Source organism: Rhipicephalus microplus, chromosome 4 (assembly GCF_043290135.1).
Source record: "Rhipicephalus microplus isolate Deutch F79 chromosome 4, USDA_Rmic, whole genome shotgun sequence".
Taxonomy (NCBI): domain Eukaryota; kingdom Metazoa; phylum Arthropoda; class Arachnida; order Ixodida; family Ixodidae; genus Rhipicephalus; species Rhipicephalus microplus.
In genome coordinates, this window is record NC_134703.1 from 40,306,074 (window position 1) to 40,321,184 (window position 15,111).

General features: G+C 48.3%; 1 protein-coding gene across 1 annotated transcript in view; it reads left to right on the forward strand.

Moving 5' to 3' along the window:
* The first annotated feature begins 1,045 nt into the window (after positions 1-1,045).
* The window catches only part of LOC142814237 (uncharacterized), a 44,130-nt gene continuing 30,064 nt past the window's right edge, over positions 1,046-15,111 (forward strand). Inside the window, exon 1 of the mRNA XM_075892601.1 lies at positions 1,046-1,911. Coding sequence (XP_075748716.1) covers positions 1,701-1,911 — 211 coding nt within the window. The 5' untranslated portion in view covers positions 1,046-1,700. The remainder of the gene's footprint in view (positions 1,912-15,111) is intronic.

Consider the following 15,111-nt stretch of genomic DNA (forward strand, 5'->3'; position numbering starts at 1 on the left):
CAGTCCCTCTCAGCAGTGTTTGCTCGCCTCGACGACCAGCCATTTTCTGAGCAGTCAATCTTGGAATGTCGGAAAGATCGAGCCTCACGCCAGAAAGCAACGAAGGCGCTGATGAAGTTTCTGCGAGCGACCCGCCTCGTTGAACGATTGTGACACTACTGTGTGCGAGTGTGTGTGTGTGTGTTTGTGCTTCTCTTCCTCCCTTTCCCCTTTTTTTTCCCTTACCCCTTCCCCAGTGCAGGGTAGCAAACCGGATATGTTTTCTGGTTAACCTCCCTGCCTTTCCGCATTAAATTTTCTCTCTCTCTCTCTCTCAGGACGCAAGCTTAAATGTCCCAACGATATGTAAACTAACCAATCTTGAACAGGCTGGGTACGTTTCATCCCAGCAAACTTTAAAATTTCATCGCCACATGTAACTCGCTCCCTCTCTCGGCTTGTTTCCCTTTCCAGTTCTCCATTCCCTCGGCCTAATTTACCGCAGGTCGACTGTGTGAATATCTAGTGTTCAGTTATTCTTACTTGGTCTGAGAAACACTTTTTTTTGCATTTTGTGTACTCTAAGATTAACTTTTTTTTGACAAAAATGTCTATACCTGCGGTGAATCCAAAACCGGCGTGACATGAAGCCGTAGCTGTAAGAATTTAATACCCATCATTTGTTGATGCTCGCGGAACCCTGAAATGCGTTATAACAACTTACTTGATAGCATGCTGCTTAGATTTGGCACTAAGCCCAAATGCAGAGCTCGGCGTGCTGTGAGTGTGTAGACCGCCATCCATCGACAACCGCCCAGCACAGCAAACATCTTGCTCAGCAATTCACTGACCGCCCCATATTCAGCCACAGTGAGCATGTATCACGCGCAAACTGAGGCATAGTTAATATTGCAGAAGCGTCCCAGGCACTTTACACGCAGCTTCACTTTCTCTGGCAGCCTTAACCATTCAAACAGCGTATATTGCCGCCTCTCTGATGCACTTTCCCCTCGCATTTATCGGCCAGGGCCCGAACGAGAGCACGGCGCATTCGTTCCGGCTTATACCAGGACTGTCGTCCTCCTCCCCATTCGGAATGGAATCGCGCACCAAGGACAACGGTCCTTGGATGATAGCAACGTCACTGCTGCGTCTCTAGGGCACGCACTTCCTTCTTTCTCGGTTCCGTAGAACACCAGGAGTAGTAAGTATAGCCTGCCAGGTCGGGTCCACCAGAGTGGCGATTTACATGCAGGCACACACACACACACACTTACGCGCAGGAACGGACGCGGATCTCCTCCTCTCGCCAGGAAGAAGCGCGCTGGACGAACCGGAGAAGTCACCCGTCGATGCTCCAGGGTAGGAAACAAACATAAAAAAAGTTTCTCTGCTCGCAGGTCGGCCCTTATTTCTTTCTCGTCCTTTCCCTCTCTTGCTCAGTGAAACTGCCCTGCGGCGAGGGGGGAGAAAAAGAGAAATGATTACCGCGGCGCCTGGGAGCAAAGCAGCGGCGGACGCCCGCCGCGTTTAGAAGAGTAGTGTAGTAGCGTGCTCTGAGCGGGGATGGTACAGCGCTCGTGGATACGAGATGTGCCGTCGCCGCAGTGACCACCACCACCACCGTGGTGAGGGGCTGCAGCCGCTGGAACGGTGAAGTCGAGTGTTTGCAGGGCAGCTTGCTGCCCGGTGCACGTAGCTGCCGGTCCCGGCGACGGAATATGGGACGAGATCGTCGGTGGCCGATGAGACCGTGCCGTCGGGATGCCGGCAAGCGCCAAGTCTTGCCGCCGCACCGCCGCCAGCTGATGAGTGCGGCGCTAAGCGGTGGCTGCGACCACCACGCGGTGTCGAGAAGCAGCGGACAGCTGCCCCTGGAACGAAGACGCCGCTGGAGCTGGGCTCTTCCATCGGAACGACGTGGAGACAGAGGTGAGAATAGATCCTGGTCCAGTTGGGAATATCGATTGCAAGTTCAGTTTATCTCCCAATTAAAGCGTTTTAAAGCATATTAACGGGAAAAGACAGTCGCGTTAGTATGTCTCGCGCAAGACGATCCCCTCAGTTGATGAAATTGGGCATGTCGAATCTCGTTACAGTTTTCGTTCTTTCTCAACGAGGCTGAGGTAATCCCTTTTTGTAAAGGCGGTGAAGAGTATTTCCCTTCCTAATAAGCAAGATACACATGCACACGTAGTTTAAGAAAAAACACGCACGTGCGATCAACATGTAAACAGGAGGTTCGGCGGCTCGTTTCGGCAAAAGTAGTTGTAGGCCGTCTATTTAACACTCTCGCTATGTCCCCGTGCACCAAGATACAATCCTCTTCTACAGGCCCATACGCATACGCGCGCGCACCGAGGATGGGGTGTGGAAGCACAAGGGAGCGCAAAGTCAGCCCTATACGTTGACGTAATAGGGGGGGGGGGCACTGCGATAAACCTTCGCCCCACCCCTGCGCACGCCCACACCCTTATCCAACCCACCCACGCATTATTCTCTTCACACACAAACGCCCATGTCAGTGTTGTTAGAGGTAGATCACTATGAAAATAAGAAAGTGCTCCGAATCGAATTGCTTTGTAAGAGCTGTCAGCTCTCCTTTCGTCTTCTGAGCGGGTAACCATTAAACACGCTGGCCGGGCCAACAACGAGAAAGCACTCTCTCCGAACAATTATTATAAGGCATGTGGCGCAGTACCGGTTGAACGGTGTTTTCTTGTATATTTCTCGCCAAGTGATACCGTCCTTAGGGCTCGAGAGTATACATGTTATATGTAACTAAATGAAGTGTCGTTTTCCCACAAGGCAACATCAAATATATTCAAATGAAGGCCTCGGGCTGGACGCTGGTACAGAGCATTGTATGATCGGTGAAAACCAGAACGCCCCTTTGTGGCCCTCCCGCGCAGAGCAAGATTGCTTAGTCGCGCTGTGTGATCGTACGCGTAAGCAATTATCTGAAGTAATACATTATTTGATGACAGTGTACCAGCAATAAGAAGACATGTAACATTGCAGTTGCAACACCTTCGTTCCTTTCTGTAAACAGTGGCAAGAGCATTGTATGGAAATCCAATTGTATTAGCCGCTCGGGTGCGAAATGAAGATAAATGGATCTTCTGCTCTCTGTCGAATATTACATGCCGATGGTGGCTATGGCTGTGACCACAGTTTCAAAGGTTAGTTCTTAGGTTACGCACGCTTGTGTCGCTTTTTACTTATTCCGTGAAGTCTGCCGCGGTGGAGAAGCGGTTATGGTGCTCCGATTCTGAAAAAAAGGTCATTGGTTCGATCCCTGACCACGGTGGTCGCGTTTCGGTGAAGGCGAAACGCTATGGGCCCGTGCGGTGAGCGATGTCAGCGCAGGCTAAAGAACACTAGATGGTCGGAACTGCCAGAGCCATCCACTACGGCGTCTCGCACAATCATCATATTGCGGTTTTGGGGCTAAACCGCGAGATATGATCAATATTCTTCCGTGAAAGCTGTCCTAGATGGCCCAGGTGACGAATATACATGTGTTGCTCCTGATTTTTGAATCCCTCTTCCCTGTTATCACGAACCACAAAGCGACATCGACTATTTCGATGCTAACAATCCCAAAACACTGTTGCGAAATATCAGCCAACTTTGAAAGAGAAAATGACAGAGATAACTTCAAGCGGATACTGAAAAGCAACACAAGATGTTGGCTCCACACTAATTAATCGAGAACTCAAACGCACGTTTAATGACGACCACCGACACACGCAGAACCAATTTGTATTTAAAAAAACTTCAAACGAAAATATTTTAGAGATCACGCGAAGTTTTATAGCCAACGCTCAATGGGCACAGTCTTTCCTAATAAACGGGATATGACACACGACGATTTAATATAAACTACTTGGGTGACCATTGGAAAATTCCACACTTTGCGTATCGGAGCATAGACACTTCAGCGGTTTCACTTAATATAGGAAAGCACAACTATCTGAATCTGAATAGAAACTACCGTCATGGCAAACGGCATTAAAAACGTGATTACCAACTTGGCTTTGAACATTCACATCACTCTTTAAGTCCGTTATATTTGCGCTTAGTTATCAAAAGCTATAGGTTCAAATGTGCGCACACGTGACCACTATGCCCTTTGTGGCCAGTGAAGCGAAAGAAGAAGCAGTAGCTAACAATTACTTTCCTGCTTGTACGCTTAGTGACGCGCAAACACTTTTAAAGAAGCTGTCAACTGTCAAAAGAGGCACGATAATGCACGGGCTATTCGTGAATGGCACTCAGAAAAGCCTCCAGTTACCGCTCAAGACGCAGAAACTGCAGCGCTGCGCCTGTCTGACTGCGAAGTTTTTCGTTTTGTCGACGCAATCGCGTTCCTCGCAGAAATAGCTGTAATAGCACCGCCGAGGTGCTATTACGGCTATTCCTGTCACCCCGTCTGATGCATCGAAGCATCCTTTTGCCTGCGCGGTATGCCGCCGGGCAATATTTGAACAGCTGAAAGTAGCGAACGCAGCGGATACATGTATGGAGGAAGCAGGAAAACAGAACCCGTATAGGCGGGATAAAGACGCCCTTCCGTACATGTCAAGCATGTACGTGCATACACACGAACGCACATTCAAAAGACCGCCCCGTCGACCTGTGCCGGACCGGTTCACGTGCGCGTGCTTGTAACACCGATCCCGTCACGTTATGCACGAGAACAGGAACAGCACTGCCCGCGCCGTTTTCCCGGGGTTGCACGTGCGCAATAGGAGGGCCCGTCCTTTTTCGAGCTCGTTGACAAAATGAAGTGAGCATTCTTCACACCTTTATATCGCAGCAGACAAAGCGTCGAGATTATTATAATAGACGTAACATTTCATTATCCTCATCCACTCAGTAGTGCCGCTATCATAATAGGAAGTTAGCCGCGGTTGTGCGGTGGTTACGATGCCTTGCTGCTGGTCCGCAGGTAACGGGTTCGATTACGGCCGTAGCGGTCGCATTTAGATGGACGTGATACGTCAGCGGCACGTGTACTGCGCAATGCCAGGTCACGTTAAAGGTCATCAAAGGGGCGAAATATCCGGAGCCCTCCATGATGGGGTGACCCATAATCACATCGTGGTTTCGGCAGGTATAAAAAGTTCACATATTATTGTTATTATCATTATCAAAAGTCACTTCATACCCACAATAGACGTGCGGCTGATTTTTAGAGGTTATTGCGCGCTTCATTTTGCAGTTCGCATCGTGTCCTGGCCGTTTCAATATTGGTAGAAAGCTCCCGGATGTCCCGAAAGCATGTGCCACTATAGGGTATCGGACGGCGCGAAGGTTTCATGTGCTATACCAAGTCGTGCGCAGAACTCTCTATTGAGGGGGAGGGGGCGCCTAGCTGTACGAATTGCTTCCCCCCTCCCCTTTTCCGAAACCGCATTCCTGCAGAGACCTTTTCGATTAGTACCCGATGCGACACGAAATATTAGGGAGAGTCACCTCCATCACACTGCCCACCTTCTTCCTCCTGTACGCGCACGCATGCGGGCTACTGCAAACTCGTCCGGCATTTCACATTCAGAAGGCTGTACGGAGCACTGCGTTTTACGGCCGCCAATATGCAGCCATATTTTTTCCCATCTTGGCGTGACGAATTAACGCGTTAATGACGATTTAAACTCGTCCACCGAATTCTAACCGGCCGACCTTAGGTTTATACGTATGCTAATGAACCCCGGATCAGCGAAATTAACCAAGAGTCCTCTTTGCCGTTCCACTCAGCCGACTGCGTTGTTCGTGCGAAACCGACCGATTAAGCTAAGTTATTCTGCGAGTGAATAACTGCAGTGATTTCAGTTCTGGAGCAATCGCTGCAACCACACGTATGCAGCAGGGTCGCGGATATATGGTCAGGCGTGACCGTAATGCTAAAGAGAGTGCATGACTACTCTCGGATCACTTAACGCCAACAGTGGAGGTGCCTCGAGGTCTCATACGTCGCCCACCTAACTGGCAAACATCAGCGAAGCTTCCACGGAACAGTAACAGAGGAATGAAAGGCAAAAGCCTCGCGAATGTACAGTAGGCGCGCGCCCTGCGTGCGATAGCCATCTGGAAATTCAGGACGACATCGCAGAGCGTGTCCTGTGTAACTAAACACAGCGCTATTATAAACGAGTCACAAAGCTGTTTCAGACTATGCTTTGTCCGTGTATAGCAAGAAAAAAAAAAGATATATGCGGGGCACTTCTGCTTTGAGGCAACGCCTATATAGGCCCTTTTACGATAGCGCATGTTGAAGGACACACACACACACACACACACACACACACACACACACACACACACACACACACACACACACACACACACAAGCTGATGCATTCGCCGTAGAGAAAGAACAAGATTCGTTTTCTTTTGCAAGGTTGCGCTGCTTATTAACTGTAACCTTCCACTTCTCTCGAACATGTGTTCACTGCTGGTAACAATAAGGTCCGCGCATAGAGCTTTCACATTACCTGAACGCGCGACATCAACGTAGTCCCTAATTGCGTCGTGTGAAATGAAAGAGGTACCGGTCGTTTCTTCAAGCAATGGATTTGTTATCTAGGAGGAGGAGGAATAAATGAGGAAGGACAGGGAGGTTAGCCAGTTCTCAGACCGGCTGGCTACCCTGTACTGGGGAAGGGGGTAAGGGGGATAAAAGATGAGAGAAAAGAGACGTTGTAAAAAAAAAGGGAGAGAAGGTCATCAGACGATCCACGACGCTGTTTACAGTCTGTCTCTAAGACCACTTGCCCGCAGAAAGCGCAACAACGCTCTCAATGCCTTGCGTGCAGAGGACGGTCTCGGCCAGTGTCCTAATACCCTTTCTTCCGACAATTGGCGATTGTCTATTCTATCTAAAGCTTTCGACAGTCTTTTTCTTTGCACGCTGAAGCGGGGACACTCGCAGAGAAGATGGGAGAAAGTCTCTACGCAGCCACAGTTGTCGCATGTCGGGCTTCTGGCCATTCCGATTCGAAACGAATAAGCATTCGTAAAGGCCACCCCAATCCACAGACGGCACAAAAGTGTCTCCTCTGCTCTGGTTATTCCTGAAGGAAGACGGAGCTGTAAGTGTGGGTCCAAATTATGAAGGCGGACGTTGGTGAATGCCGGTGAATTCCACTGAGCTAGTGTCAGTTCTCGTGCAAGTGATCGAAGCCTTGCAGCGGCATCCGTTCTTGATAATGGTATAGCTACACAAGGGACATCATCATGAGCAGTTCGGGCTGCTTCATCTGCACGGTCGTTTCCATCAATGGTGCAGTGGCCTGGTATCCATTGATACGCTATGCCATGTTGTTTCTCTATAGCCCGGTGATGAAGCAGTCGTATTTCAGTAATTAGCTGTTCGTTTGGTCCATGAAGATATGGCGAGGCAATGCCCTGGAGAGCTGCTTTGGAGTCGGAGAATATTGACCATGTCTGTTGCGGTTCTTCAACTAGGAGCTCCAGAGCGGCACGAATGGCGGCGAGTTCTGCCCCCGTGGATGATGTCAGATGCGAGGTCCTGAACTTTATCGTGATGAATTTCTCCGGAATTACCACTGCGCCTGTTGAACTTGTTGAAGCGACCGACCCATCCATGTAAATGTGAAGGCGTCCACTGTGTTTCTCATGCAGAAACAGTAATGCTGTTTGTTTTAGGGCCAAATTTGACAAATTTTTCTTCTTTTGCATTCCGGGGATGGTTATCCGGGCTTCCAGTGGATGTAGACACCACAATGGTATCGACGGTCTTGCTGCGTGCGCGAGGCTCGTGGGAATCACCGTGCAATGTGGGGCAATAATAAAGCAGAACGCAGAGCATGGCCTGGAAGTTGGAAGGGAGGCGAGGTGATGCGATTGAATCCGGGTGGCATGTCTTATGTGCGTTCTTAAAGCATCGACACAAATGTAGGTTGTGATAAGGTGTTCATGAGCGATTGCGACAGTCGCTGCTGAGGATGCGCATCTCGGCAGCCTGAGGCATATTCTCAGTGCTTGAGCTTGTAATGACTGGAGGACGTGTACGTTTGTTATGCGGGCCTTGCCAAGCACAGGTAGGCTGTAGCACATGAAGCCAAGAAAAAGTGCAGCATAGAGTTGAAGTATGGCTCGTACCGATGCACCCCATGATTTTCCCGCAAGAAACCTTAGGACGTGGGTGATCATGGTCAGTTTCTTTTTCATGTAAGCGATATGAGGGCTCCAAGACAAATCACGATCTATTATTACTCCCAGGAAACGGTGAGTCTTTTGATAGCTGATTGTGTGTCCATTAATTCTGATGCGGGATGGCGTCATTGTCTTGCGCGTAAACGCAACCAGTGAGCATTTCTCATATGACAGCTCCAGTCCTCGTTCTTGAAGGTAGTTTGACGTCAGTGTAGCCGCTGTCTGAAGCCTGGCTCGTACGTGTAGACGCGTGACCCCTGATGTCCAGATGCAGATGTCGTCCGCGTATATCGACAGATGTACGGAGTGTGGCAGGACGTCAATGAGGCCGATGAGCGCAAGGTTGAAAAGTATGGGGCTTAGGACCCCACCTTGAGGTACGCCGCGATAAGTATGATGTTGCCTTGTTGCGCCATCTTCTGTCTGAACGAAGAAGGTTCTGTCCTTCAAACAGCTGTAGATCCATTGGTAAACGCGGCCTCCCAATCCAATGCTGCCCAAGGCGTCCAGGATGGTTTCATGTAGTACATTGTCGTATGCAGCCTTAATATCCAAGAAAAGTGCCGCTGATAATCTCTTTAGGCTTTTCTGCTGTTGTACAGACGTGACAAGTTCAACAACATTGTCTATGAAAGACCGTCCACGTCGAAAGCCGGTCAAAGCATCGGGGTATATATTGTTATGTTCCAAGTACCACTCCAGGCGAGTCAGCACCATTCTCTCCATCACCTTTCCAAAACAGCTGGCAACCGTGATGGGGCGATAAGAGGCCATGTCCGGAGGCGATTTGCCTGGTTTGAACAGGGGCACAAGGCGGCTGCACTTCCACGAAGGAGGAACCAAACCGTTGCTCCACGAGTCATTGCATACAGCTAGAAGGGCACGCCGAGCTGTTCGTCCTAGGTTAGCAAGGGCCATGTAAGTGACTCCATCGGGTCCAGGCGATGACGAGCGCTTGCATGCTGCCAATGCTGCCTGAAGCGCCTCTAGAGAAAACATATTGTCCATCCGAGTGTCTCTGGACACCGGCGCGTTTCGTAAGTTACTCATGTTGATCCCGGACCCCTTGTTTGCAACCCTGGCACAGAAGTCTTCCTCTACATCAATTTCACGCCGGCCTTGGTGGAGAGCAAGGCATTTGAACGGACGATGCTGTTGTGGCAATGTTCGTAGGCCGCAGATTATTCTCCATATTTGCGAAAGAGGTTTGTGGGGATCGAGCGACTCGCATAGTGACTTCCATCGTAGCGACTGTAGTGCATTGATTCGACGTTGAATCTTCTTTTGTAGACGTCTCGCTTCCCTCAAGTCGTAGATGGATTTCGTGCGCCTATAACGTCGTTCGGCGCGACGACGGATTGCGCGAAGTCGCTCCAACTCCACCTCATATTTGCAAAAATCTGGCAAAAGTCCACAATTAAACGTTGCCTCTTGAATAGCGGCCTTCATTATACCTTCTAGGCTTTCAAGAGAGCCTTCTTGGTTTCTCTCGCATTGCTTCTCTGTGGATGATCTGTACTTTGACCAGTCTATCCGGGAAGTGGGCACGATTTGCGACTTGCTTAGCCCCTTGATTTTTATATAGGTGGGGATGTGATCACTGCCATGCGTTTCATTGTCCGCAAACCACTGCACCTTGGTGTTCAGGCTACTCGACACAAAGGTTAGGTCGAGACAGCTACTATATGTCAGACCCCGTAAAAACGTGGAAGCGCCGTCATTTAAACAATGTAGTTGGTGGTCAGATGCAAAGGAGGACACATCTCTTCCCCGACGGTCCATCTTCTGGCTTCCCCACAGGGGGTGATGAGCGTTAAAATCACCGGTAATAATCCATGGCCCAGGTGTCGCTGATATAATGGCGCTTAATCTTGCTGGGTCGAAGCGGCCTGAAGGCGAAATATATACTGCCACTAGCGTGAAGTTCACGTTCTTACGCTTAACTGTCAGGCACACGTATTGGTTGCTGTCGTCCGGTGTTACTGGATGCTCAATATATGTGAGTTCGCACCTGATGTAAACAATGACCTTACTGGTTTCGTTACGGGTTGCAGATCTGAAAGCCTCGTATTTAGAAAGTCTTATAGCATTGTGAAGACGTGGTTCACAAATTACGATAATTGGAAACTGATTCTTGAAAACATATGGTCGAAAATCCGAAATGCGGGGTTTAAGACCTCGGGCATTCCATTTGAAAATTGATGCCTCTTTCACTTGTTTACGGAAGGGCTGCAGGGAAAGAGCCATGGTGCTTCTGTAGATTTGATAGCACCGGATTCAAAGCGTCCAATATTTGAAGAGCACTGTGGGCAGCCGGAGTCTGAATATTATTCAGGAGTACTCGAATTGTCTTCATGAGGGTCTTAATCACGTCTATTATTTCGTTATCTTGACTTTCATGACTTACTCGCTCTGAAGTAGTTTTCAGCGGGCGATGCTGCGGCTCTACTGGCGGTGTCACTTACGGCAGTGCTGGCCACGCATCAGGGTCAATGTTTCTTGCGTCTTTCTGAGGATCCTTGTTGTTGGCAATTGTTGATGCTTGTGGTAGTGAGTGCGTGATATGGTGTAGCGGTGTATCCCTGGCCTTGGCCGAGGATGTCCTAGGAGTTTTCCTATGACGCGAACGCCGACGTCGCACTTTGGCAGCAGCCTCCCTGTGGGTGGAACCGTCTCTGGCCAACTGCCTCAGCACTTGCATCTCCTTCTTCACATTTGGGCACTTCTTTGATGACGCCTCCTGAGGACCTTGGCAATTGCCGCATTTGCGATGTTCTGCCTGACAGGCTTCCGTGTTGTGCGACTCCGAGCATCGGGAGCACACAGCAGAACTTGTGCAAACAGCACTCACGTGTCCTATTTTACAGCACTTCCACCACTGAAGAGGTTTCGGCACGAACGGCCGTACTGTGTGTCGAAAATGACCAACTCTTACTTGAGTTGGGAGGCTGTCACCCTTGAAAACTAGTTTCACGCATCGTGAGTTCCCGAGACGGCGGGATTGCAAGATTATAGTAGCTTCAGTCACTGGTTTGATTAGAGTGAGAAATCAATATCGCTGATAGAGGTGTCGACGTCGTAGATAACGCCTGCCTTAGAGTCCTTGCCATCTCGTATGAAAGAACGTACGTTGATGTTCCCGAGCACATTCACCTTGGTCAATACGTCGAGAACAGTACGTTGCGTAACGTCTATCGCCAGAACGTTCTTGCGGCCATTGATTCTCACGTTTGTTATTTGTCCCGGAACGAGCGCCTCAAGTGACATAGACGTGACCTGGCGATTAAGTCGGTTCATGCTGTCAGCGGCATTCAGCGGGACAAACAAAATAGTGTGGCTCTTGAATATTCGTGGTGGCCTTACTTTGGGAAGGAGATGTCGTAAGCAGCCTCCTCTTCGCCTTGTGTCTTGCCACGGGCACAGAGTCACTTTCATCGGAGCTCTCATCACTGGCCGTGGAGTACATGAGCGTGTCCTCACTGTCGACGTCACTTGGGTGGCCGGAGCGCTTTCTTAGAGTGGCCACAGACGACGCGGAACGTATGGGTGGAGGCCCTGGTGATTCTACGTCCATTTCCGCAGGCAGAAGAGCGGCGGCTTCCACAAGCACCGAATAAAACTAGAAAAAATTACAGAGACTGAAACCAGCGTTCCACTCAGGAAAAACTTCGTCTTCGTCTTCAAAAAAAAAACAGCGCTTATGAGAGACATCATGTGCTAGAGGATTTGTATCCGTTACGAAAATTGATAAATCATTCAATTTCACATATGAGCGAAAATGTGACTTTCCATGTGTTGCGTGCATAACTTGTAACTGTATACCTCACTCTATACAACGTCAACCCATCACGCTTTAAAGCCTATATAAACAAGCCACTGAGTAATCTGGCGAAAATTCATTTACACGCTTTTTTAGAAATGATGTCTATTTCTGTGATATTTGCGAGTTCAAATAATGACGAGTTGCGTTCACTGGTTTGCTTCACTAAGTCGTCTCGACATTTCTACAGGAATTTTAAGAAGGCTCACGTTTAGAACCGAGGGTGAAAGAACGCTGCTGCAGCATGAAGGATCACAAAGCTAGAAATATTACAAAAAGCACGCTGACTTCTTGTCTATTGTGGGATTGTATTAGAGGCCGGTTTCCGTTAATAAACTTTTAGCTGGCAATCAGCGCTGTGATATTCGTTCCTGGTGTCCTTAATGTAGACGCGTTCTTTCATTTTCAGTTCTCCACCATCAGCACAGAAATTGGGGCTCGTATTTCAAGAAGGTGGGCAGGCAATCACACTATCCCTGGTGTCTCCTGCCTGTTCGATCCGCTACATGTAATAATCTGCACCATGCGATAATTATTTTCGCTCCTGTTAATTAATTTCGCTTCTAAAGCCGTCACTATATAGGACACACCACTTAATAAAAGCTTAAAAAGATTGATTCAAACACACGGAATCCAAGTAGGGTGGGGAAGAAAAAAAAAGGCAGTATTACATTCGCTATGTCGACAACCGGCACGTTCAAAGAACAGTATCTCGTCTCTCAGTACAAATTGTCTAGCTCTGCGAAACACCGTTGCCAATCCACTCCATGCACTTCAACATGCGCTTACAAGCCGATGTCTATTGCGCAATCCCCTAGCGCTATTTCTCTAATAAGATTGAATATTTTGAAGATTCCTTCTGAGGAAGTCGTCGAGTTTATCTCAAAGGGAGATACTTCTTAAGGATCTCTTTCGAAAACTTGGCTTGAACTTTATTCTTCAGTTTTTTTTTTTTCTTTAGAATGGTACCACCACGTAGCCCAATTTGAACTGTAGGATTGTTTGAGATGCAACTTTTAGCTTCCAAAGCAAGATGAAAAGAACTGAAAGCCGAGTTTTCTCCTTTCTGCTACTGTAAGTTTTTTAAGCAATATAGGTTCCGTTTTTCTTAGTGCGCACAAGTACAAAGTAGGTGATTCGTAAGTCCACGGATTGTTATACGCACTGCTTGATAGTAAATTGCTGAATATTGATTCGACATTATTGGCTCTCCATATCACCGGAAGGTCGATCGATCTCCTAAAGTGGATTGCACCACCACAGCCGCTGAAGCATCCTAAAAATCAACCCGGGTTTCTTTACCGCACACCTTGTTAACAGCTGTGTATTAAGACACAGGTGTCATAAGCGAAAAGGTGTCATAAGACATCTCGCTGCTTAAACGCAGTTCAGAAAGGCAGCAGTATATGTGGTAAGAAATTTAGAAACTGATTAAATTAGTCAAAGAGATCGCCAGCCACGGCGTTTTGCTATATTAGAAAAAACTGATTAAATTAGTCAAAGAGATCGCCAGCTACGGCGTTTCGCTATATTAGGAGCTAATTTAATGCGTTATAGCCAAAATGCGCAAGTGGGGCACACATTCTTATGCTTTTTCGTTTGCACGTGTCATCGCCTTAAGTAAATTAACAGTAAAGTCGAGTCAACGGTAAGAAACGGCGCATGCTAACGATATAAAACTATCACTAAAATGTACCAGTATATTCAGCCCAACCAGCGTAATTTCAAAAATGTAACAGCTACTAATAACGGCTGGGGCTTCACGTGCACGCCAAATGAAGCACGCCGTAGCGGAGGGATATGAAATTTCGACCTCCGGGGTTTCTTTGGCGTGCGCCAGATACGCGTGCCTCCAGTATTCTCTCCATCGGCCGTCGCGGCGAGGGTCGAACCCGTGACCTTAGGTCAGCAGCCGGGCACCGCAATCAGTGTAACACGTGACCAGCGGCATGAAAATGTAACAGCTATACTACATGAGCGAAAACGAGATGGGGCTTAAGTCAGTTAAACATGCACGTGTAGGTGTACTGTTGTGCTGGCGACCACTGACGACGCCAGGTTAGCTAAATGGGAATAAAGTAGTTGGACTTCGTGCAGATCTACGTCATTAACGAAATTAGTTAATGGTGAAGCTGCTTTGTAGAGAAGTATATCGACAAACACTCAAGCGAGGCACTTGTGTTTTCACACGAGATAGGTGATTTATATATATGGTATGCTCTGTTCTAGCTAGCCAATCAGAACAGAACAGAATGGATATACATCCTCCCGCTTCTTTATTAATAGTCACAGCCATTATTTGGGCCACGTTATCGTTTCGGTAACCAAGAATAAAAATTTTTTTGTATATCTTGATATCTTTCCTATGTACGCGTGCGTGTTATTCAGCTGCTTTCTACACGTTCACTACATATTTATTGCTTATTTTCATTTGCTATCTTTATTTTTCCTGAACACCACCATTTTTCTTCTGGTTTATGAACTTCTTAAAGGTGCGCCATCATAAAGGCCCGGTGCTTTTAATGAACTCTTTCGACGATGAATGAATGAATGCAACGCTGGGAACTCTCTCTATAGATGGCATCTACTGGTCTACGAACCAGCACTGTTATTTCTCGTTTATATTCTGCACAACGTAAACATTGCGAGCATTTGGTTCATAACTTTGTGTCACGATGAGCGCAAAGACAACCTCTTTCGGGAACACGTTTGACAGCAGCCAGTCATGTGTGCTTCAGGCGCTCCAACTACGTATATACACGTTACTGCTCATTCCACTACCCAATCAATATACGGCGCGGTTATTGCGCCATCGACACGTGTCGAAGGTATGCGCTGGAAGCTTCGCACACACTGCAGCATGCCACTCGCTTCCGCAGGAATTCACCGGTCGTGACAGACATTAGCGCCTTCCTCCCCGAACGCCAACCGACCAGGCGGCAAACGACCGGTATGCGGTCGCTCCCACCAATTTGCGGCGCATCTCATAATCACCTGAACCACACACAAGCGTCGGGTCAGCGTAGCCTGGCCAAGGGCGCGAAGGAAGTATTACGTGACGCGCGCCGCAATTGGGTCAAAACCACGCGTTTACGCTTTCGGCGTTTATTCCCCGCCGATATTGCTGG